This window comes from Carlito syrichta, unplaced genomic scaffold (genome assembly GCF_000164805.1).
Source record: "Carlito syrichta isolate Samal-C Ts95f unplaced genomic scaffold, Tarsius_syrichta-2.0.1 Scaffold313120, whole genome shotgun sequence".
NCBI lineage: Eukaryota > Metazoa > Chordata > Mammalia > Primates > Tarsiidae > Carlito > Carlito syrichta.
In genome coordinates this window covers 439,892-466,402 of record NW_007257216.1, presented here as the reverse complement: position 1 = coordinate 466,402, position 26,511 = coordinate 439,892, and the positions used below count along the sequence as shown (strand labels likewise).

The following is a 26,511-nucleotide window of genomic DNA, read 5'->3' as shown; positions in this document are numbered from 1 at the left end:
TGTCTATTCATGATCATTTATGTTTCTATATGAATTCCTGTATTGTTGTCTCTAGGTCTGAGAAGAATGTTGCTGGTAATCTGATGGGTATTACGTTAAATCTGTAGATTGCCTTAGGTAGAATGGACATCTTAACAATGTTGATTCTTCCAATCCATGAGTATGGAATATTTTTCCACTTGTTTGTGTCATCTTTGATTTCTTTTAGCGGTGTTTTGTAGTTTTCATTGTAAAGGTCTTTCACGTCTCTAGTTAGGAAGATGCCAAGGTATCTTGCCTATTCATTTTTTTTGTGGCTATTGTGAATGGAATTGTGCTTTTTATTTGGGTTTCTGTTTGTTTACTATTGGTGTATAGAAATACAATTGTCTTTTGCACATTTATTTTATACCCTGAGACTTTGCCAAAGTCCTTTATCAGTGCAAGGAGGTATAGAATCATGTCATCTGCAAAAAGGAATAGCTTGATTTCCTCTTTTCCTATTTGGATACCCCTGATTGTCTTCTCTTCTCTGATTGCTGTAGCTAGAACTTCCAAAACTATATTGAAATAACTGTAGATGAAATGTTCTAGGTGAAATGTTCTAGGTGAAATGAAAGGCTTTTGGGGTGCATGTATTGTTTTATTTATTGATCTGTAGGTTTGTTACATGACTTGGTTCACTTGTGACAATCCATTGATTGTACACTTAGAATTTATGTATTTCATACTTCATTAAAAATTTATGTTCTAAAGAGACTGGAGAAACATCTGGTTGCCTAACTTAACAATAATTCTCCAAGTATTTCTAATCAATGATGCTAGAAATATGCAGAAGAAAGGAGGGGGAGTTGGGAATACCAGATGACTTATGCTAATTAAGATAGAAATTTGGCTGAACTAGTTTCCTAGGATGAACAAAGCTAACTTTTCAGGACAGTTTATTTAGACAGGTGGCTGGCCTAGTTTTCTGAGCTCCCACAAAAAAAGACAGAATGTGGTTAAGAACTGGTCAGAGTCAGCTAGAACCAAGATGGCAACTAATTTGCCCCCTACCCAACCTTGCCACTCAGGACAAGCTTATTATAATTGATTAGCATGCTAAATGACACACCCCCTCCCAGCACCATGCCAGTTCAGACCCTGCTCATTTACAGCAACAAACTGGAAGGAGCCCCAGTTCTTAGAAATCTCTACTTCTTTCCCAGGAAACTCATGAATATTCTACTCCTTCCTTAGCATATCATCAAGAGATAGCTATATATTTAAAAAACAAAAAACAAAAAACCCAGTGATATACTGCTGTTTTTCTTCCTATAGACCAGCCCAGGCTGCTCTGCCTATGGAGTAACTTCCTTTCTGTCATTTCAATAAACTTGCTTTTATTTTCCAACTAAAACCCCAGCAATGTATGGGAGCTGTTCTGCCTATAGAGTAGCCTTCTTTCTGTTTTTCTTTTCTTTTAGTACCCTTAATTTCACTTTACTTTGTCAGCTTGAGCTTGCATTCTTTCCTGCATGAAGATAGAACCCACTTGGTGTCTCAGGCCAGATCTTAACTTTGGGAACCCCCACACTATATCAATTTCTGACCAATCCCATGATGTATATAAGCATGATTTAAACATTAGTGAGGTTGATGGTGCATTAGTCTACTCAGGCTACCATAACAAAATATCATAGACTTGTTTTCTGCTTAAACAACAGAAATTTATTTTTGCATAGTTTTGGAGGCTGGAAATCTGAAACCAGGGAGCCAGTGTGGTTAGGTTCTGGTGAGAATTTTTCTTCTAGCTTGCACCTTCTTGCTATGTTTGCACATGGGAGAGAGAGAAAGAGATCCCTCTGTCTCCCTCTTCTTATGATGCCACAGTCCTGTCAGATTAGGACTCCATCTTTATGATGTCATTTAACCTCAAAACCTCCTACAGATCTTATTGCCAGATACAGTCACACTGAAAGTTAGGATTTCAACATATTTATTTAGGGCGGTACATAATTCAGTAGACATCTATGCATTTGGGGGTATATTATTATATATGTTATGATTTATAATACAGGGTCTTTGTCATCTGATATAACAGCACATTGCTTGCACTCTTATATAGAACTTCCTTAGTTCTGCTTTATGGAAAAATTGGTTGTGCAACTGTCTTCTCCCAACAATATTACAGACTTCTTGAGTGCAAACAATTTTGTTGTATTTTCTCTAATATATTATTTCTGTTTTTAGCACAGAGCCTTACACATAGTAAGATTCAACTCAATGCCTATTTCATATTAGAGTTGAGAGAGTATTTATATTTTTTAGTGATTGACTTTTATTTGTGCGTTTTTAATTAAAAGTAAATGGGAGTTTGAATTTTTTTTTTTTTTTTTTTTGAGTTGGAGTCTCACTCTGTCACCCAGGCTGGAGTGCAGTGGCACACTCATGGACATCCCGGCATCGACCTGCTGGGCTCCGGCATTCCTTCTGCCTCAGCCTTCCAAGTAGCTAGAACTACAGGTGCGTGCTACCATGCCCAGCTAATTTTTGATTTATTGTAGATGGAGGTCTTGCCCAATTACCTAGGCTGGTCTCAAACCTGTGGACTCAGGAAATCCACTTGCCTCGGCCTCCCAAAGTACCGGGATTATAGGCTGAGCCGCTGAGTCTGGTTGGTAGTTTGAATTCCTATCCTTCAAAAATATGTACTTCTAGAGAGGAAACATGAGGAGAGCTTTGTGGGCATGCTGGTAATGTCCTATTTCCTGATCTGGGCAGTGGTTACACACGTTATACAGCTGTGTTTGCTTTGCTGTAATTCATCAAGTGGTACATTTACTATTTGAAACTATACTATATGCTGTATCTTGATTACAATGAAACATATACATGTGTCATATATAGTTCTAGTTTTATAAGACACTATGTTGAGTTTGTGGAAATAGTCACTCTCACATATTGCTTGTTGGAGTGTAAATTAGTACAATCTCCTTGGGAGAAAATCTGGTCAAATTATCAAAACTGAAAAGGCATTTACCCTTTTACTGAGCAATGGTTAGTCTAGAAATAAACCTGACAGACTAATACAATATGTGCAACTTGTTACACATTCAATGTCATTCATGCAGTGTTGTCTATAACAAAATAGGAAGCAACAGAAGAAAAGACAAGTAAATTACACATCATACAATAAAATATTGTTCAGCAGTTTGTAAAAGAAAGACATCTGCATCTGCTGATCTGGAAGAATCTTCAGGTTCAGACGTGTGTCAGATGCTCCTGACTGTGTTAAATATACGTGTATATAATTTGCTTATATGTTCATAGAAGACCTCTAGAGAGATGTCCAAGAAACTGGTAATTACTTCTGAGAGAGAAAGGGGCGAAAGGAAACACTTTTCACTGTATACTCTGATGCACATTTCTTTTTTATTTTTGAGTTGGAGTCTTACTCTGTCACTCAGGCTGGAGTTCAGTGGCACACTCAAGGCCACCCCAACATTGACCTGCTGGGCTCCAGTGATACTTCCATCTCGGCCTTCCAAGTAGCCAGAGCTACAGGTGCGTGCGACCATGCCTGGCTAAATTTTGATTTATTGTAGAGATGAGGTCTTGCCAAGTTGCCCGGCCTGGTCTCAAACCTGCAGGCTCAGGCAATTCACTAGTCTTGGCCTCCCAAAGTGCTGGGATTACAGGCTGAGCCACCGAGCCTGGCCAATGCACATTTCAAGTTTTATATGTACATATATCCAATTTAGAAAAATAAATTAAATCAGAAGATGGTTCTTGGCTGCTGGCTCTTTCTCATTCTCATCGAGGGTCTTACTAAACTTCGTTTAATTGATAAGTTTGCCTTTATTTCTTCTAACAACCTCCAAATCTTTTCCATGGAGCAAAGGTCAGGCTCTGTTTCCATGATAATGAGCAAAGGAGGCAGGCCACTCTTCTGCTGGTGACCTTATTAATTGAGTTTAGACCTCAAGTGAATTTGAACAGATTAAAAAAAAAATGAAACATTCAGATCCTCTTCATCCTCTTCAGTTTCCCTCCTCCCAGGAGGCAGAGATAGAGTGAGAGGCAAGTGTTCCATTTGTCTTTAGTCAGATTTACAAGTGCCATAAACTGGTTGTCAAACTGGAAGGAGAAGGAACCTGGGAGGATGCGACTTGAACTGGAAAGGAAGGGAGGCGGAAGGATCGCTGGAGCCCAGCAGGTCGAGGCTGCGGTGGCCAGGAGCAGCCACTGCACTCCAGTCTGGGCGACAGAGTGAGACTTCGACTCAAAAAAAAAGAAAGTAGGGAGGAAGTTCATCTAACACACACCCCACATTTCAGGCAGTGAGGTCTTGTTTCAGTGGTCTGAGGATCAGAAGTGTTTGGAGCCCTCAAAAGTAAAATATAACAATGCAATCAAAGGTAATCCCCAAAGAAGAAATGAGAGGGACCTCTGAAGTAACCAAGCCTGTCTCCCAAATCTCCTATGGCCATCTACGAAAAATGGATTGGAGGGTATCTGTGAGAAGGCAGACACCCAAGCTTGCAAAATTTGCAGTGGACAATTTGTATAGGTCTTTTAAAGGGCACATTTAGAGTACAAATAGCTTAGGTTAGTTGGTGCTGTTCTATCAACTAATAGAGGGTAAAACCTGAAGTTAGTGATTGTTTCATCCAGCCTATTCATTTTACCAAGGTGACAATAAGTAGAGCCTAGGATTAAACACCCAGATCTCTTGATCCTTGGCCCACTGCTGGGTCTGTTCTCCACCTTGTCTCCTTAAAAGCCTTGATGCTGGAACCAGATATCTTGGATTCAATCGTAGCTCTGCCTTTTGAGAGCTGCATGACTTTGGGCAAGTTACTCAACCTTTCTATGCTTCAGTATCCTTATCTGTAAAGGGGAGATAAATACCAACCAATAACAGTACCTTCCTGGTATAGTTGCTACTGGGATTTAAGAACACTTCAAAGAGGGTCTGGTACATAGAAGATCTTATATAAACGGTAGCCATAACATCAATGATTATTCTTACTTCCAGTGTCTGCATCCGAGAGAATCATTTTAAAGTAGGAAAGGGCAGAGCCTTCATGAGAAGTGTCTGCATTGCAACACTTGCTTGACTCTGCAAGTTAAGTGGCACTTTCACATAACGAGAGCTACCCAGCGACTTCCTGCTGGTGGTGAGGTAGGTGCTTTCTGACACAGGTGGTATTCAGAGAGAAGTGGCATGACTTGCCAAGAGTGCTGAATGCAGATTCCTGTGTGGAATGGAGGGGGGACCTAGATGACCTTTAGGGGCTCTGATAATCCTAGGAGTCTCTAGTTAATACTAGCAGCTCTGGGGGTAGTTACACTGCTTAGCTTCCTGGCTTGACTTTGTGGCCACCCTGTAAGAGAAAGAACATAGTTCTGCCTGGACATTTCCGTTCCAATTCTGTGTAGGAGGGCGAGCTCTGGTGTCACAGTTAAAACTTTCAAGTTGGAGTGGATTTTGAATTTATATATGGACAGTTACACACTTGAAATTGCCTACTTATGGCAGGGCGTGGTGACTCACGCCTGGAATCCCAACAATTTGGAAGGCCAAGGTGGGAGGATTACTTGAAGCCAGGAGTTCAAGACCAGCCTGGGCAGCATAGTGAGATTCATCTCTACTTAGGAAAAAAAGCCAGCATATAAGGGAACATTTTGTCTCTTCTTGGTTTTGCCAACTAACAAAATTGAACTTACTACAAACCCTCTAGGCAGGGGATACTTCATTCTTAAAAGAGGAGAAATCTTAGGGGGAAGGGAAGGAAACTTATCAGTCAGCACTGTTCCCTCCAGATCTCTCAAACCTAGGTAAACAATGAAAGGGCCAGGACGCCCACCGAGCCTTGGCTGCAGTGCAAGGTGGGGCGGGGGCGGTGTCCTCCCTGCTAGTGACTGCAGACTTCCTCTGCAGGACACTTCCTAGGGCCTTTGATCTTGCCCCAGGAACTGGCGAGGGCTGCGTCTGCCTCTTAGTTTATTCCCTTTTGGTTTATTTATTGTATCTGCTTTCTCTTCACCCTGGTTTGGAGGCCAGAACGCCAGTATGCGACAGGACTTGGGTCCCAAGGTCTCCCCTCTCAGGGCGCGAAATCTGGCAAAAGGTGCCTTCTACCGAGTCTTGGGGCAGCAAATTCAGAGGCGGAAAAAGTGTCTTTCCTCAGTCAGGGAGCCAACCCAGGAGGCCAGGATCAGTGGCCAGGACCCCACCCCGACCTCCAGCCCTAGCCCAGCGGGCGGGTGTCCCCTTCCAGCCTGACGTCTCGGTCCGCCAGGGGGCTCGAGTGTGCGTCCCTCCTCCAGACGTCAGGCTTAACCTAGAGTTTCATCTCCTCTCCTGGTGGGTCTCAAGTTGCCTTCTCTGCGGAGAAGGACCCTCACTCCCCCGCGCCGGGCGCTAATCTCTGCTCGGCGCTCCAGTCTGAGTGGCCTGGCCGCCGCTCTCCATCTGCGCGCCTTAAATCCCATTTATCTTCTTAGCGCCACAGACCCGGCTGGGCCCGCCCCCTCTTCCTCTCGCCCCCACCCCACTTGCAAATCACAGACCCCCACCCCGACTACCCGCCTTTCCCCTAGCGCTCCGAACCGACAAGAGCAACCTCTGAGGTGTTAGGAAAAGTCACCAAGCTGGGTGGAAGCGACCTAGCGGGGCGCGGCTGGAGGAGGATCCAGCCAGGGGAGGCGGAGGCACCCTGAGACTTCAGGGTCAGGACCGCAGAGGGTCCTGGACCCGCAATCAACTAACTCCTGCCCTGCGTCTCTAGTGGTTGAAGTCAGGCCCTCCCAGGTCCCCAATCTGGGTCACCAGCCGGGAAGGGCTGAGCTGGGGGTCGTTTGAGGGGGTGAGGGGCGGGCTGTCTGCTCGCGAGGTGGGCGAGGAGGGAATTGTTTCAGGGCCTGCCTCTCTCACTTCCACCCTATTGTAATTTCATCCCCGGGCCGGTCGAGCCTCCCTCCCTCCGGCGGCCAGCCCGTCCCTCCCCGTCGGCCTCCTCCGGCGCCCCCGCCCCCTAGAAAAGCCCTGCTGCTCGAAGCCGCCTTCACTCCCGCACGCCGACCTCCCGGCTGCTGTCCTGCCTCCTTAAACTCCCCCCGCCGTTCCAGGTCCAGCCCCTTCAGCCTCCCACCTCCTCCCTCCTGCCCGGGGATCCGCGGGGACCGCGTCCCCCACACCCCCTAGGAGACGCCCTTTCCCTGTGCGTCCGGGACTTGGCGAAACTTTGAAGGCGCCGGCGGCGAAATGGATTTAATCCAAGGCATCTTGCTCCGGCTCTTGCTCCTGGCTTCCAGCCTCCGGCCCGGCGCTGTGTCGCTGCGATCGGCTCTCCGAAAACCAGGTAACGCGCTCGGCCCGCCCGGGGGGCACCACGCCCCGAGCGCCCAGGTCCTGTCCCTCCGCGAGGGCGCCCCGAGCGGGCGACGCAGCGCCTCTCGCTGCCGCGACCCGCGTCGGCGTAGCCGGCTTCAGCTCTGCCGGGAGCTGAGAAGGGACGCGAGCCTCGCCCTCCCCCAGTCCAGGCGGTTCTAGGGACATTTGTTTGTTACAAGAACGATCAGTTTTCCAGACACAGTAGTATGGTCTCTGTATGAGAGCACAGAGAGCTAGGAGGGAGCGATCATGCTGTCTCAATTACAAAGGATTGCAACTGTGCAGAGGAGTCAAACAAGCTCCCCCTGTGTCTCTAAACATCTTATTGAATTCATATTGTCCAGAGCCCATTTCCTGCTAAGTGTCTGAAGGTCTGTCTGGAGCCCCCTCTGCCCATCTCCGGTCCTGCCCACGCACTATGTAGGGATGTGGACTCGCTGTTAGGATCCTCTTCCACTCTGGGGCCGTTGTTCAGAAAGGAGCACTAAGTGGGTGCTTGAACTCCTGTCTGCAGTTTAAACAAAGGTACTTGTAGTCTAGGCTATTACAAAGGATTGGGGAGAACTTGAAACCCCAATAACTTGCATTTCCTCTAGTTATGGAGATAAAAAGTCTTCGTGTATTTTTGATTTGGCCTCAGTTGTGAGATTATTCAAAATAGAACATTCTAAACAATACAGTTCTCGACACTGTTTCACGAATAACGATTTTTATTCTTTGCTGGGACCATATTTAGAATTCTGAAAAAATCTGTTTTTTCTTAGCTTACTTTGTAAGCGTGGTTGTCTTATGGGATTAATTATATCTTATGAACAATGGAAAGCAATATAACTATTTGAATGCAGTCTGCAAAACCTTGCAGAAAGTGCAGTTTGTCTTCACAAATGTTTCTATAAGAAAGAGTCAAACCAAGGAGAATTTCTCAGAGGGCAAAGAAGATAGTCTTAACAGGTTCCCATATGTCTGCTTAAATATTCTTACATTGGCTCTTTCTATCTGGAGTTATGATTTGTTGCCTTTCAACTCCGGAAACACCCTCAGTCTTCTGGTTATATTTATTATGGCCAGCACCTTGATAACTGTCTTGAAATTTAGGATCATTATCATAATCTGCACCACACTTAAATTGTGGGCTATAACACTTACAAACTGTTCAATTCATTTTGGAGATAATAACAGCAGTCCAAGGTAATAGTATATTAAATTGTTTCTCATACCTTCAAGGATTTCAATGAAGGGTTTCTTTCTAACTTCTTAAGGTAACCACATCGTGTTCAATTGCATTTCCCAAGTTTGTTCACGTAAAACCATCAAATCACAATTTTTGAATAAGGCATAGTTATACCTCTAGTTCTTAAGTGTAAGCAGTGTGTGCAATGATTTCAATCAATTTAAGCAGAATTTTTAAAAAGTATTTTACAAAAGCCTATTATTTAAAACTGTTCACATGGATCTCCATATTTCCTTTCTTATCTTTTTGTAGTTTCTCTCCTAAAAGTATTTGCTACCTGGTTGATTCAGCATCTCATTCTGATATACATGCCATGAATATTCCACGTTGGCCTCTTTGGTTTTATTTGAAGCACAGATAGCGTTTTGATAGTGGAAATTCTACCTTTTGAATCCTTTGGCATATTAATTACATCACATTTGAGATAGAAGAAGTGTTTAGACTAGGTTTGGGCTAGAAGAGTTTTTTCATTACTTTATAATTTTTTCCAGACATTGGCTTTCAGGTTGGAAAGCTGCTCAGATTAAGATGACAGCTACTTCATAAACTTCAGGGGAAATTTCCTCCTGGGCTCATTTACATCCCTTGGAAAGACTAGTTTTTGATCCGGAAAATTGGTCCAGATTAAAAACTGAATGTGCCCTGCTTGGCTCTGATGTGAGCAGCAACCAGCTAATTTATAATCTTCCCCAGACACCAGCAAATCCTGCTAGTATCCATATGGGAGTTTCTTTGTACCTTGTTTCCTCAATAGAAATTGGTTCATGTACAGTACTTTGATGGTATCGTGGCCACCATGCAAGCGCACTGGAGCAGTTCTGTTTTATTTGGATAACCTGCCCGGTCTCTTCACACTCCTAAATCTAATTTCGATAGGTACAGTTTTGTTGGGGAAGTCTTGGATTCAAAACCAACCTGAAAATTCCCCATCTCCACCTTCCTTTGGTGAAAAAAAAAAAAAAATAGAAAGAAACTTCCTCCCCTGAACAAAAAAAGTAATGGCTTCAAGTATGAGTCTAATTTGGATCCAGCACAAGCAACCTTTCCCTCTGTCCCAAGAGAGTTCATCTTCTGACATTGAACATTAATAAAGAAACCTCAGCATTTGCCAAGACTCACAAAAAAAAAAGACAGTTTTCAAATTAAGTCAAATTAAATCATAATAACTAACACTAAGCGCTTGCTACGCTGTTCTAAGAACTTGACACATACTGATTTATTTAATCAGTCCAACAGCCCTGTGAGATGGGTACTATTGTCCCTGTTTTACTGAAGGGGAAACTGTGGCTTAAATATCTCACTCAAGGACGTACAGCTAGCAAATGGTGGAATGGAAATTTAGGCTCTTATACTCAGGTCCAGAAACTGAATCCATAGCAACCCTGTTTGCAGAGGTATGTAGTGTGTCTGAAGGCTGAAGAGGGAGCTCCCACAGGGCACAGCCTTGAGGCCAGGTGGAGGGTGTTATCCCTGCTGTTTTGTGTGGGGAGCCTGAGTTGCTCTTAAATATTTGCACGTGGAATATGCCCAGGCTCCAAAGATAACAGAGTGTACATGGTACCCGGATGGAGTTTAGGAAGCTACTGTCTACTGACTTCATTTATATGAATCAAGGGGTGTAGCCTTAAGGGTTGCTGATGAACCATTTGCCTCTCTTGAGAACTTCTAGGGGTTAAGGCTTTTGAGGACAGAGTGTCCACTAGAGTACCTGGAGGCAGAAAAATGGGCCTCTGAAGAATGGGGGAGGGTATTCGGCCCTGTCATTTCCTCAGGCCTTCAGGGTGAGGAAACACAACTTGTTGGATATAATATCCTTCATTCCTTTCAGACTCCAGATTAGAATCATAGACCTGGAAGGAAGTGGGCAACTGGGCTTAGGGTGATTAAGTGACTTGCCCAAGTTAACATTGGAAACTGAGCTGGACTTGGTACCCAGACCTCTCACTCTTTTGAGTGGTCTCCTAGCCTAGCACTTCTCCCATTCCCTGCATCACACCAGGAAGTGCAGGAGGAGGACTACCAGGCAGGAAGAGGACTACCAGGCAGGAAGAAGGGCAGGGGAAGCCCAGCTATCTGCTGGAACCAGCACATGGCAAGTCACTTCCATTCCCAAAGGCAGATAGGCAACTCTTGCCCTCATTATTATCTTTTTTTTTTTTTTTTGAGAAAGCAGGATTTATTGAGAGGACAGAAGAGCTCCCACAGTGGGAGGGGACCTGAAGCGTTGCCCATTCTTATCATTTTTAAGGTCAGATTATCGAGGTATAATTTACATAAAGTTCATCCTGTTTAGGTGTACAGTTTGATGAATTCTAACTAATATATACAGTATGCCATCATGACTGCAATCAAAATATATAGAACATTACCATCACTCTAAAATATTCCATTGTATCCCTTTGTAGAAAATCTACTCCCCAGCCCCTGGTAACCTGATCTAATTGTTGTCCCTGTGGTTTTGTCTTTTCCAGAATGTTATATTTTGTGTCCACCTTCTTTCACTTAGTATAAAACTTTCAAGATCCATCCATGTTGTTGCATATCTCAGTGGTTCCTTTAGTCTTGCTGAGTAATGATCCATTGTGTGGACCATAGATCGCCACAATTTGTTTAACCATTCACTAGTTAGTAGACTTTTGAGTGGTTTTCAGTTTAAGGCTATTATGAATAAAGTTGCTATACACATACACATAATAACCTTTGGATGGATGTGTGCATTCACTTTTCTTACTAAGTGGAAAGAGTAGAGTCACTGCATCACGTAACAGGTGTATGTTGAACTTTATAAGAAATCAGTTCTAGCTGCTCCTGATCCTTGGTACTTGGGTTTGGGGGGCTTTTAAAAGTGATTCTAATAGGTACATAATAGAATTGAACTTTTTAGAATTGAACATTTATTTATTTTTGGAATTGAACTTTTTTTTTTGAGTCAGGGTCTCACTCTGTCGCTCAGGTTAGAGTGCGTGGCACTGAAGCTCACTGTAGCCTCAACCTCCCAGGCTCAGGCAATCCTTCCACCTCAGCCTCCTAAGTAGCCAGGAGTATGGGCAATTGCCACCACTCCTGGGCTAATTTTTGGGTTTTTTTTTTTTGAGAAATGAGGTCTCACTATGTTTCCTAGACTGGTCTTGAACCCCTGGGCTCATGAGTTCTCCTGCCTCAGCCTCCCAAAATGCTGGGATTATAGGTATGAGCCACCATGCCCAGCTGTGAACATCTTAAAATGAATTTATTTGCCATTGAATCTTTCCTTTGGTGAAGTAACTGTATAAATCTTTTGCTGATTTTTTTTAAATGGGGAGGTTTATTTTCTTACTGAGTTTTGAGTGTTCTTTGTATATTCTGGATGCAAGCCCTTTATCAGGTATGTTTTGTAAATATCAACTTCCAGTGTGTGGCTTATCTTTTTATTTTCTTAATGGTGTCTTTCAAAACACAGATTTCAATTTTGATAAATCCGATTTGTCATTTTTAGAAAATGGAGCATGCTTTTTAAAAAGTTTTTAACCCACAGATTACACAGATAGTCCCTTATGCTTTATTTTGATATTTTCCAGGTTTTACATTTAGGTCCATAATTCATTTTGAGTTACTTTTTGTATGAGGCATGCAAGATATCAAGGTTTATTTTCTTTTGCATGGTTATATTAGCCCTTTATTTTATAAGCACTTTTATGTTTGGTGGCAAGAGATGGTGTTTCAGAGGCAAGTGAGCTCTGGCTTAGAAGGCTTGCTGTAGCTCTCAGCCCATGCTGGCTGGCACCATTTAGGCCTGCTCATGTCTTCATGTGGTAGAGAGGGTGTAGATATTTTGTCTGTCAACAAGGTTCTGTCATTGAAGTCCTCAGGCTGACCCTGCCATGGAATGTCTGGGGAAGGTTCCTGGGTTAAAGACCAGGGCTCCTATTCCTAGAGCCCAGGGTTGCCCTTTGTTTATTTAGGCAAAACTCATGACATTCATTAACTGGCACAAGAAAGGGACTGGAGAACTGGCGTGGATCCTGCCTTTCCTCTTGTCTGTGCAGTTTGCCTGAAGTCCCAGGGTCGGTGGGAGAAGGTCAAGTCAGGGTTCAGAGTTCAAGGTTTTTACTGGAGGATCTGGGAGCCCACAGTCATCCTTGGCAAGATGTAAGTCTCTAGTCTCTCTTTTTCTTCCTCTGCGTTTCTCTACTGGTACAATTGGATTAAAATGAAGATCCAAGCCGGGCTCGGTGGCTCAGCCTGTAATCCCGTGCCTTCGGGAGGCTGAGGTGAGTGGATTGCCTGAGCCGGCGGGTTCAAGACCCGCCTGGGCAGCGAGACCTCATCTCTACAATAAATCAAAAACTCAGCCGGGTGTGGTAGTGCATGCCTGTAATTCTGGTTACTTGGAAGACTGAGGCAGAAGGATAGCTGGAGCCTAGCAGGTCGAGGCTGCGGTGGCCGGGAGCGGCCACTGCACTCCAGTCTGGGTGACAGAGTGAGACTCCAACTCAAAAAAAAAAAAAAAAGAAAAAAGAAAAAATGAAGATCCAGGGAAACTCAGAAAGCACAATCAAAAGCCTGGAAAAGAAGAGTTAGCTTGTGGGCAATACACCTTGTTGGTTGGTGGTAGAGATACATGGCCCTCTGGGTGGTTTCTGCTGGGCTAGTATGGGGCTGTATGGCTAAGGGGTCAGGGGTCAAAGGTTAGGGATCACCCTGGTCTACTTCCCTAATACCACATGGAGTTTACAAGAGACTGGTAACTTTCTCATTTATAGCTCCCAACCAATCCTTCTTCCCAAAGCATGTCATTTGGGGGATTCTTTCTTCTGGATGTTTTTCCTTGCCCCCCTTTACAGCTAACTGTACTGTAGCACAGTGCTGATTCAGGTTGTCTTACTCCTTGGGGAAAACTGGAGCTCACAAAGGATACAGGGACTCTCCAAGATATATAAATATATATATTTTAATATACATATGCATGTTTATATCTCTATAGATCTGTAGATTAGATATAGATATATAGATACAAATATATCTATATAGTGTGTATATATACATTATATGTATGTGTGTGTATATATATACACACACATATGTATAGATATTCATTCCTAGCATCTAGTTATAGCAGAAATGTTTTCCTCCGATTCTTCATTTCATCAACCCTCCCTTCCTATTTGTTTCCACATCATATTTTTATTTATGTATTTGTTTGTTTATGTTAAAGATGTGGGGTACAATTCAAGATTAGGTATACAAGTTGTCATTGTACAGGTAAAGTTTGGTCCTTACTTTGGCCCCCACTTCACCTGGTTGGTTTCCACATCATATTTAATTCCCAGAGAAGCATGTGTCTCTCTGATTGTGTCTCTCTTGGTCTCTTTTTTTCTCTCTCTTTCCTTTTATTCTCTGTGAGGTAAAAGGACAGAGAAGCCAGGGTCAGGGGTAAATGTAATGTAACATGAGGTAACATTTGTTTCTTAGAATTCTTCCTCCAGGAAGAATGACTTGGCCAGAAAGGAGCTGAGTGGTGTGTTTTGTTTTTGTTTTCTTTTCCGGAGCTCAGGGCTTTAATAACCTCAGAACTCTTTTGGGAATAGTTGTCCATCTGTTTATGGCTTACTACAGCTCAAAAGTGGTCCATCGTTTTGGCTTGGTTTCTGAAGACAGGGACTCACTCACATATCCGAGATTGAGGTGAGGCCTCAACTTCCACAAGGTTTTCCTGTGGCTATCTTGTATTCTCCCGCCTCAACCCCTGGGCACGCAGGACTGTAGTCTCCCAACTGACTGAATGATGTGATGCCTTGATTGCAGCAGCAGAGACTTTTTTGAGCCAGCCTGTCAAGACTCCATGCCATTTGTTATTGTCACTACATGTCAAGTTGCACGCGTTGGACGCGCACCTGCTGTTTCTGTTATTTAAAAAAGGAAAGATGTGAAGAGATACAGAGCCTAAGTGGGTCTCCATCCCCCGCAAGCCCACCTTTGATTCCATTGGTTGTGGACCTCCCTTTTGAAGAAGGTCCCCAGGTTATGGCTTTAGCCTCCTGAAATGAGCTGGAAGACTTTTGCTTCCTTGCAGAACTCCTGATCTTTGCCAGCAGAGGGCGCACTTTCCAGCGCTGGCCCTGCGCCGGTCTCCGCCTTCGTCAGGTAATTACCGAACTTCCGACGTGATTGTGAATTTTGACAGTGCAACCCAGGCATCTGCCTTTTAAAACAAAAAACCTCGGGTGATTTGTTGCAGGTGGTTCACAGTCCACACTTTGAGAGTTTGGGCTCCCTTTGAGTTCGCTGCCTCCCTTTGCCGGGTACTCTTTGCTACACGGACAGTCTCCACTTCGTTTTTCCACGCCAAGCTGGGACTGCTCGTTGCTCTGGGCATGCGCATTTTAACTAGAACGGCCCTGTGCTTAGACTCTGTCAGTTGGCTGCACAAAGAGGGACACCCTGCAGGGATATTAACAGAAAGCTATCCTACATTCTGTGTAGCCAATCCTTCCCTTTCTCAAGTTTGTTCTTTCAGCCTCCAAGGCTAGTTTCTCCTGGCTGAACAGGAAGACTTGGGAGAGCACACGCTTTGATATTCTGCAAATTTGGGTTCTCGTTCTAACTCCGTTTTATAACTTCCTTGGTGACATTGGGCAAGTTATATAATCTCTGTAAGCTTCAGTTTCCCCATCGATAAAAATAAAATAAAGAACCTACCATATGGGGGAGCTGGGAAGATTCAGTGTCCCAGGGCATTCAAAAGGATTAGAAGACTGAAGTTTTAAGGCAATATTTTAAAAATTGGGATTGTTTAATTTGGACACAGAAGGAGAATCTGAAAGGGTATCTACATTTCCACGTATCAGAAGTAATAAACACAGACGTTTATGATTTCATGTGCTTTTATCCTTTTTTCCATACTTGCTAATGTATGGTTACATGTAATTTAACTTGTATGGAGTTGTGCAATTTTTTCTGATAAATTTTAATTCACCAGAAAGATTCTCTGGTCCACCACATGCCTTGAGTTTTGTTTGGGAAATGAGGATGATTTTGCCTGGTAATTGTCTGGGGATAGTTTTGCAGGATGTAGCAGTGGGGAACAAGCTTTTCCTTTAAGAGAATTATGCAGACTGGTATGTTCTGGGAATCAGTGAAAGTCTCCATGAAGTTAGAGAACTAAGACATGGTTCAGATTTTGCTCATTGATTAGGTGATTGGAGGAATTCCAGAGTCACTGCCAGTGACAGAGAAAGATAGACCAGGCTCACTCAGTCTACTTCCTACTGATGTTTCCTGAGCTGGAAAAAGCCCCCACTTATCACAAACCCCACCATCTTATTTAAAGAATCAAAGGAAATAAAGCAGACTAATGCTTTGAAAGAGCTGAAGTGCTACATAAGGATAGGATATTATCTATCAATAGACACAGTCATTATTATTACTTTAACCAACCTGACCAAGCAAGGATATAGTTTCTGATGTTTTGATCTTGTTTCCAGTATCCCTCTTCTCTACTCCCCTAAAGACACTTGATGTTTCTTTCTTGTCTGACTCTGCAGATCGTGAGCAATTGAAATTTTTAACACTTGTGTTTGCTGACAGGGCACCCAGAATCCCGAATCAGATTTAATGCAATGTTAATGCTATTTATTTTTCTTGGTGCAATAAGTTTATATTAGCCATTTAATGGTTTACATTGTGCAAAAGGAGTTGTATCAGCAGGCCCTTCTCTGTAACATCTGGGCAGTTGGAAACATAATACTTAAATACAACCTGAGTTTAAAGCCTTCCATGGACAGATGGCTAATTTTATTGATCTAATCTTACACTTAGGAATAGATCCCATGATCCTTTGCTCGTAATTCTTGGAATGAGCAGAGAAATAAATAAAATGGGTGAAGGCTGTGAATTAGGCACCTGTTATATTGTCTGTGATTTATTTTTTTAAATACTTCAATATAAATAGTCACTGTGTAAATTACTTTAATCTCTACCCTAGAAGGGCTTAGGTAACACTTGAGGTAATCCAGGCTAGAAGGCACTGCTTTGGCATAAAAATTAACATCTATTTTCATCTCTTGGTGACTGTGCCATACCAGTGGTTAAATATTTGGAACTTTACCTCTGCCCTGGGCAGGAATCCATGCTCCAGAACTGGTTAGTAGTAATTTGAAGAACCTTACTATGAAGTTTAAAGTGGCTGCAAAAATACTTAGGATGATGTTATGAAACATTCACACTTGAGGGTTTCAATGATCATAAACTGTGTTTGATATAATGTGTTCATTGGTGAAACACATGAGTAGCTAGAAAGATTGTGCATATTTTTCTATTTTTGCATGGACAAAGAGTTAAGAATACAGCAGGCTCAGAATTCAGGCTACATCGGAGTGGCTGAGTTCCATTCAGTTCTGTGTCTCCCTCTCATAACAATAGATCCATTTGGCCCCATTAGATGGTTTGCAGATCTTGCCACTAGAATACTGATGTATCTTTTTTCAGCAGATACAAGCAGGTGCTTGTATTAATTAGGGTAATTAACACTACCTGCTGGAACAGACAACTCCAAATCTTGGTGGCTTGACACAAAATTTATTTTCATTTTTTCTAAGTCCAAAGTGGATGTTTTAGGTTGGGCGGCCCTCCTGGGCTCTTCTTCAAATGATGACTAGAAGACCTGAGTCATTCTGTCTTTAATACTTCCATGTTGTAGTGCTGCTATCCTTAAAATGGGCCTCCAGGGTGGGAGGTCAAGAGAAAGAAGGCTTGTGTGACAGATTTTATGTCAGGAAAAAACATGGTCATGTGGCCTCAATCCAACTGTAAGGATTCTGGGATGTAGTTGTGCACACAGGAAAAAAATGAACAAGAAGTGCTTTGGAGTTCCTAAAAGGACAAAGAAGAGGCATCACCAAATTTTCAAGGGCAGGTTCTATGATAACTTTTGTGTCTTCTTTCTTATATATATTTGTTTATGTGACAGAATTTGGCCTGGAATTTTCTTTCATTAGTGCACAACCTAGCTAAAAAGCAGATAGTTACTATCTATCTTTACTTGTTGGAGGCCACCATGATTTAACCAAAGAACCTATAAGTTAGGTTGACCTAGGTCCGTTTGCAGTAGGGTCCAAAAATATATATACGGCTAAGTGAATATGTGTTGTATTTTACTACATATTTCCTACATTTTACAAAAGGTAAAGTTAAATCCCCTTTTAAAAAAGTAGCATAATTACCCAGTGGATTAAATAGAGTGAATTTCTAATGCACATTCACTAGAATGCTAGCTTTCTCCCCTCACAGTTTTTTTAGAAGCTTTTGCTATTTGTATCCACAAGTAGAAGGTCTATGCATGGTAGAATCATTTTTTCAGTGAGAGATGCATCTTAAAATATAAAAATCATTTTTTTACATACCATAGCCTGCATGGATGAAGATGAAGATGGTGTGGACTGATCCTAACAAAAGCAAATTGATACATTTTGTGGCACCTCTGCATTTTTTAAAGCACTTTCTTAGAAATGATCTCAGTTAATCTTTGTCATCCCCGCCCCACCAGGAAGTCAGGACAGATGGATGACTTAGCAAATAGGAGAAGGGATAGCCAGGACATAAACTAAGTTTGTCCATCCCCTAACCCTCGTGGCTTCCCATCAACCCAGACGTGCTTTTGCAGCTAATGGATATAAGTATGATGATCACAACATGTTCGAGTCTCTCTCTGCAGCCAGGAGGGAACTCACCAACAAGACATCCTCCTCATCCGGGTTTCACTTGGAAAGACTCCAAGCATTCATGGACACTCTGCACAGTGACTTGGGCCTGCTTTCAGTCATGCTTTTTGCTGGTCGGTGTATAGGGAAGGGGCTAGTTTAACAGAATACTTGATAATTATGGGTCTGTTTGCAACAGAGAAGCAACTGTAGCAGCTGGAATGTAACCTTAGAATCCTCCCAGGTGTCTCCTATAGAAGACCTTTTTCCAGTTTCAGGGTCCACGCAGCTGTATCAGCCTGGTTCTAAATTTTTCAGTCCTTCAACTCTTCAGCCATCCTTGTCAGTAGCAAATGAAATTTGCTAGATCTTTAGTATGGCATATTTCAAGGTCTATCATTCCAGTCTTAAGGCTTAAGTTACTTTCTCAAATATTTCTTTGATGTTCTGGGAATTCCTTATTGGTGTAGTTAAATAAACCATTAGTTTGAAAAAAGAAGCATTTGTTTGATAGCTATTTTAATGTAATTGGTAGGCTTGGCCATAACCTACACATATGATATACATCCCTTCAGCTTGGAGGAATTGCAACAAGACTCCAATCAGGCTGACCTAGGTTTGAATTCTAGTTTTAAAATTTATTGCTGCCTGATTCCAGATAGACTACTTAGTCTCTTTATGCCTTATATTTCCCATCTGAAATTAAAGGTTCATAATGCCTTCTGCAAGGGTTTTGTGTGATGAATAAATGAGATAATATGATGACTGAAGATACATTTTGAAAGTTCCTCAACATCTGGTATGTAATGGGCACTCCCAAGTTGGTGCATATTAATAAGGTTCATTATGGTTTATAGAGTTTATATAGTCATAGAGATGTTAGCTTTTCCATAGTTGGTATAACCTCAAGTATTGATAAAATTGACACAAGTGTGTAATTGAGTTTAACCATCCATGAAAATGAAAGTGAAAAGAATTTCTTTTCCTTAATTTCATATTATGGATTCTTGGAGTCTGTATTCCCAAATGATGACTTTTGGTGTTTATATTAGTCATAAAGTTCTTGTTATTGCTGAAAGACTTGGAGTCAGCTTTGAGTTTAATAAAAACAGCCAACATGTGTTTTGGGCTTTGTACAAAATCAAGGAGAAAGGAGCAAGTTACTGTAGTCAAAATAGATTTTCAGGTATCAGCTCTATGTCTCCCTACCCAAAAGAGAGGTTATTTGTAGTTGGAATATCAAAATTTCCTTAGCTAAATTTTTATTGTGATAGTAAGAGAATAGATATAAAAGATGCTATTTCTGTGATATCTTATCTCTCCCCATTTTGATTCAACCATACTCTGCCACAGTTATCTTTCCAAAAATGCAGTTTTAATCTTATCACTTTCATGTTCAATATTCTTTTCTGGTTCACTCTTGCCTTCCATACTTTAAATCAGGGAATGTGAGGTCTGTCACAACTTACTTTACTGTTTTCTCACTGAATACATACCTGTATTCCAGCCAAACTAGATTATTTGCTATTCCACAGAACTTCTCTTCACTTTCCCAGTACAGAATGTTGTCCACATGTTGATCTGACCCCTTGGAATATCCTTCCCTCATCTCATCTCTGCCCAAGGAAATGTGGCATCCCTTCAAAACATGGCTTAGTTTCCTCCGGTTCTGTGGTCTTAGTATCCTCTCCAAGCCAGAAGCCATCCCTCTCGTCCCATTATACTTTGTATTATTTTATCTTGTGTACTTGACTCATGTCTTCTATTAGATTTGTAACTTCTTCAAGAAAAGCACCATAGACTTCTCTACCTTTGTATTTCCTCCTTGCCTAGTTCAGTGTTCTGCATGTGGTTGCCCTTCATAGACAGCTATGGAATGGAAAGTGATGGCCTCATTTGAGGCAAATACATTTTCACATTGTGTGATTACTTTGACCCTACTCCCAGCTCCCGAATTCATTTCCTACAGAAAAAAGTGTCACTTCCATATGTCAACATTTTTGCTCAACCTATGCAGATGTTGGAAAAAACCACACTGCAATATGACTTAGAGAAGGAAATGCTCCCAAGGAATCACTCTGCAGCAATATGCAATTTAAATCCCACCTACATGCTGCCAAAAGCTATTGGAATTGTGGGACTTTAAGGAGACTGTGGTTGAGTCTGTGCTGTGAAGCGTGTCATTTTCAATACCCAGAGAACAGGTAGAGTTTGAAGTATCACATGGGGCTGCCTCAGACCTGCTTTTTATTGTGCCTTTGGATGTTAAGAAGCAAAGGCAATACCATTTGCTTGTATATCAAAAGATAGTGGGTGAAGAGGGTTAAAATAGTCCAGTGTTCAACACTCTCCATCTATCTTTAAAAGGAAAATGAGGTTTGTATGGGGATGGCATCAGAGGTATGAGTGAAAAGGTCAAGTTGCAGGAGAAAGGATAAAGCTAGTCCATCTGCTGTAATGAGATCTGACTGAAGTCATAAGTAAAACAGTACTCCAGTTCTTCAGCATTCTTCTTCAGTCTTGTTGTGCTGACCCTGGATTGCTTATGAAGATCAATTCTGTAATCCCTTGAAAGTAAAGCAGCCCAAAGCTAGAATGTTTGCAGAGGATTTTTTTAGTCTTTTTATTGTAAGGACCAACATGCCTGCTAAAATGAATGTTTCTGGGCAAGCCCTACAGAAAGCAACCAGTTGAAACATTCGTGTGTGTATGTGTGTGTGTGTGTGTGTGTGTGTGTGTGTGTGTGTGTGTGTGTCTGTGTGTATTCTAAAAGAGTAAGCTACATTATAATAGCAATTAAAAATGAAGGTGAAGTATTGGGAGAAGTGTACTAATGTCTGAAAATTACTTTGAAGTACATCAAAAAATAAGATGTAGGAAAGTAGGGTGAAGCAAGATGGTGAAAATAACTCTCCAGCTATTGTTCCTCTGTATAAACATCAATCATCAATTTGAACAACTATATCTGTGTATAAAAATACCTTTACAAGAGCTAGGGAAAACAAATTAGGGATCATTGTACCTAGCTATAGCATAATAAGAAAAGATGATTGAAAGACAATTGTCCATTACTCATGTCATCCTTTCTTCAACCCCAGGCAGCACAGTGCAGACAGAGATACTGTCCTCTTGGAGGAAAGAAAAGGAAGTAAGCACAGAATTTTGTCTGTACCCAAAAACGGGGCCTACCACAGTAGTATGCAGCATTAGGAAGAGACCCCCACAGCCTGTGACTCCAGGCTAATACCTGCATCTCAACCCTTCAGACCCAGCCCGGCACCAGATTGGAACACATAGCCCCTGCAAGATGATTCAAGTTCTAGCCTGCAAGTCAATTACATAGGTTTTGGGCTCCAAATAATCAACAGCAACAAGAAGTCCTCAGCAGTTGTGGGCTCTAGACATGCCCCAGTGCTGCATGAGCTTCAGTGGCTGTGGGCTTTGGGTGTGCCCCAGTACTATATCAGCCTTGGTGGCCATGGGATTCCAGCCCACTGCTATGCCAGCTTTGGCAGCCATGGGATTTCAGCTTAGAACTGTACCAGTTCCAGCAATCCTGGGTTTAGAGTGCCCCCAAGTACTTCAGTATCTGCAGTGGTCACAGGCTTAGGAAGCACAGTAGACAACCTACATAGTATCTCTAGATAGGCTTTTTGTTGAAGGACATTCTCAGACAAAGCCAGACTGTGGACACTGGAATAAGTACCTACTTCTTCAGTGTGCAGACACTGACATATGACCACAGTGATCAAGAGAAATCAGGGAAACATGACATAAACAAACAAAATATGGTGCCAGTTACTGAGTCTAAAGAGATAGGATGCATGAGCTTCCCGACAAGAAATTCAGAATAGCTATTGTAAGGAAGCTCAATGAGCATCAATAAAATAAAGAGAAGAAAATTCAATGAAAAAAGGAAAAGAATGAAAGACTAGAATGAAAAATTTAGTCAACATTGAAATTAAAAAAAATCAAGCAGATATAACGCAGCTGAAAAATACAATGAACAAAATGAAAAAATGCAGCAGAGAGCATCAACAGCAAAATTGATTAAGCACAGACTCCATCTTTGAACTTGCAGATTATTTGAGGAGACAAATGAAAGAGAATAAAGAAAGCTTATGGGATTTATGGGACAGTGTCAAAAGAGCAAATGTATGAGTCATTGTCATTATAGAGGAAATAGAAAGATAAAGGTGTTAAAGTCTTATTTTAAAAATAATAGAAGAAAGCTTTTTGAAGATATAAATATTCAGGTATAGGAAGATCAAAGGTCTCTAATTATAGTAAATCCAAATAAGACTATCCCAAGACATAACCAAACCATCAAAGGCAAAGAGAAGATCCTGAAAGCAGCAAGAGAAAATAGATAAACACCATATAAGGGATTTCTAATATGCCAGCAGCAGACTTCTCAGGAAAAACCTTATAGGCCAAGAGACGGGGTAGGATAATATATTCAAAGTGTTAAAAGAAGAAAAACTTCTGCCAATCAAGAATTCTGTACCCAGCAAAACTGTCCTTCAGAAATGAAGGCTAGATAAAGACTTTCCCAGACAAACAAAAGCTGAGGAAATGTATTACCATCACACCTATCTTACAAGAAACACTAAAGGGAAACCTTCAAGTTGAAAGAAAATGATGCAAATGAGTAATGCAAAAAAATCTTTATAAAACTCACTGGTAAAAGTAAGTACACAGACAAATTCAAAATACTCTAATATGGCAGTCATGGTGTATAAATAACTTATATCTTATATCTATATTAAGGTTAAAAGACAATACTATTAAAAGTAATAACCACAATCCTTTGTTAAGAGATATGCAATATGGCTGGGCTCAGTGGCTCAGCCTGTAATCCCAGTACTTTGGGAGGCCAAGGTGAGTGGATTGCCTGAGTCCATGGGTTCAAGATCAACCTGGGCAACTTGCGAGACCTCATCTCTACAATTAAAAAAAAAAATTAGCTGGGTGTGGTAATGTGCACCTGTAGTTCCAGTTTCTCGGAAGGGCTGAGGTGGAAGGGTCACTGGAGTCCAGCAGGTTCAGGATGTTGTGGCTGTGAGCATGCCACTGCAATGGAGTGAGACTCTGACTCAAAAAAAAAAAAAAAGAGATATGCAATTATAAAAAAGATATAAACTGTGACATCAAGAATTCAAAATGTAGAGGAGGAGCAGAGTTAAACTTAAGTTGTTATCAGATTAAAGATACCTGTTATAACTAAAAGATATATTTGTAAGACTTGTAATCATAGAACAAAAACCTATAATATACACACTAAAAATGAAATGCAAGGAATAAAAAATACTACTAGATAAAATTACTTAACCACAAAGGAAGACAGAAATAAAGGAAGAAAGGATTTACGAAACAGCTGGAAAACAATTTTTTTTTTTTTTTGAGTAGGTATCTCACTCCATTGCCCAGGCTGGAGTGCAGTGGCATGCTCATGGCCACCCCAGTGTTGACCTGCTGGGCTCTGGCGATTCTTATGACTCAGCCTTCCAAGTAGCTGGAGCTACAGATATACCCTACCATGCTTGGCTAAGTTTTGATTTATTGTAGAGACGAGATCTTGCCAAGTTGCCTGGGCTGGTCTCAAGCCCATGGGCTCAGGCAGTCCACATGCCTAGGTCTCCCAAAGTGCTGGGATTACAGGTTGAGTCACTGAGCCCAGCTGAAAACAATTTTTAAAATGGCAGTAGTGCTTACCTATCAATAATTGCCTTAAATGCAAATGGATTACATTCTCCAATTAAAATAAATAGAATGGCTGAATAGATAAAATAACAAGACCCATCTATATGCTGCCTACAAGAGACTCATGTCACCTGTGAAGACACATATAGTCTGAAAATGAAGAGATGGAGCAATATATTTTATGCAAATAGAAACCAAAAGAATAAGAGTAGCTATACTAATATCAGATAAAATAGAGTTCAAATCAACATATAAAGAGACAGAGAAGGTCATTATATATGTTAAAGGGGTCCATTTCAGCAAAAGGACATAACAATTTTAAGTATATGTGCACCCAGCATTGGAGCACCTAAATATGTAAAGCAACTACTAATAGATCTACAGGGAGAGATAGACTGCAATGCAATAATAATAGAGGGCTTCAATATCCCACTTTCATCAATGAGCTGATAGAAAATCAACAAAAAACATTTATTTAAACTGCACTCTAGACCAAATGCACCTAACAGAGACATACAGAAGTTCTGTCCAACAGTTGCAGAACACACATCTTTCTCAAATGCACATGAATCAGTCTTTCTCCAGGATACACCATATTTTACGTCTCAAAAAAAGTCTTAACAAATTTAAGAAGACTGAAATTATATCAAGTAACTATTCAGATCACCATGGCATAAAACTAGAAATCAGTAGGAACACTTTGGAAATGTTAAAAATACATGGAAATTAAACAAGTTGTTCCCTAACAACCAATGGGTCAATGAAGAAATTAAAAGAGAAATTTAAAAATTTCTTGAGACAAATGAAAATGGAAACCCAACATACCAAAACTTATGTGATACAGCAGAAACAGTTCTAAGAGGAGAATTTATAGCAATAAATGCCTAATAGAAAAGAAGAAAAGCCAGGCACAGTGGCTCATGCCTGTAATACCCACACTTCGGGAGTGGAGGCTAGATAATTGCCCAAGCCCAGGAGTTTAAGACCAGCCTTGGCAACCTGGCAAGACTTTTCTCTACAATAATTTAAAAAATTAGCTGGGTGTGGTGGCATGCACCTGTGGTTCCAATCTCTTGAAAGGTTGAGGTGGAAGAATCACCTGAACCCAGCAGGTTGAGGCTGTGGTGGCCATGAGTGTACCATTGCATTCTAGCCTGGGTGGCAAAAACTCTGAACTTTGAAACTCTGACTCAAAAAAAACAAGAAGAAAGTAGAAGAGGGAAGAAGAAGAAGAAAAAAGGAAGAAGGAGAAGAAGAAGGAGAAGGAAAAACATTTCAATTAAACCAAATGGTGCACCTCAAGGAACTAAATAAACATGAACAAAGTAACAAACTAAACCCAAAATTAGTAGAAGGAAGGGAATAATGAAGATCAGAGCATAAATAAAATTATAACCAGAAAAACAATACAAATGATCAACAAAATAGTTGATTTTTTTGAAAAACTTTAGCGAGAATAAGAAAAAAAAAGAGAGAAGACTCAAATAAATAAAAATCAGAGATGAAAAAAGAGGTATTACAAGTGATACCACAGAAATACAAAAGTAACAAGAGACTCAAATAATTATACACAAAAAATTGGATAATCTAGAAGAAATGGACATACACAAGCCACTATGATTGAATTATGAATAAGTAGAAAATAAGAACAGACTAATAATGACTAAGGAGATTGAATCAGTAATAAAAAGTCTCCCATCAAAGAAAAGCCTAGGACCTGATGGCTTCACTACTGAGTTCCACCAAACATTTAAAGAAGAACTAATACCAATTCTTCTCAAATTCTTGTAAAAAAAGTTGGAGAGAATGCTTTCAAACTCATTCTATAAGATCAGCATTAACCTGATACCAGAACCAAACAAGGACATAAGAAAAAAGAAAATGTGTCGGCCAATATTCCCACTGAATTTTGATGCAAAAATTCTCAACAAAATATTAGCAAACCACATTCAGCAACACTTTAAAAAGTCATTCACTATGATCAAGTGGAATTCATCCCAGGGATGCAAGGATAGTTCAGTATACACAAATCAATAAACATGATACATCACATTAATGAAGAAGAAAAACTATATGATCATCTCAATAAATTCAGGAAAAGCATTTGACAAAATTTAACATCCCTACATGATAAAAACTCTCTACAAATTAGGTATAGAAGGAAGGTACCTCAACAAACCCACAGCTAGTATCATACTGAACAGTGAAAAAGTTTAAAGCTTTTATTCAAAGATCTGGAAAAAGACAAGGATATCTCCTTTTCACTTTCCCTACCCTTATTCAACATTTGCCAGAAATTCTAGCCAGTACAGTTAGGCAAGAAATAAAGGTATCTACATTGGACAGGAAGAAGTTAAACTGCCCCTCTTTGTAGATGACATGATTTTTTTTTTTTTTTTTGAGTTGGAGTCTCACTCTGTCGCCCAGACTGGAGTGCAGTGGCCGCTCCTGGCTACCACAACCTCACCTGCTGGGCTCCTGCAATCCTTCCGCCTCAGCCTTCCGAGTAGCCGGAATTACAGGCGCGTGCTACCACACCC

The 26,511-nt window shown here is 41.2% G+C and overlaps 1 protein-coding gene across 3 annotated transcripts in view; it reads left to right on the top strand.

The window, feature by feature from the left end:
- Positions 1-6,883: 6,883 nt before the first annotated feature.
- Positions 6,884-26,511, top strand: part of EGFLAM (EGF like, fibronectin type III and laminin G domains) — a 195,458-nt gene continuing 175,830 nt past the window's right edge. For all 3 annotated transcript variants that reach the window (XM_008070142.2, XM_008070141.2, XM_021718615.1), the window contains exon 1: positions 6,884-7,328. In XM_008070142.2, coding sequence (XP_008068333.1) covers positions 7,232-7,328 — 97 coding nt within the window. In that variant the 5' untranslated portion in view covers positions 6,884-7,231. The remainder of the gene's footprint in view (positions 7,329-26,511) is intronic.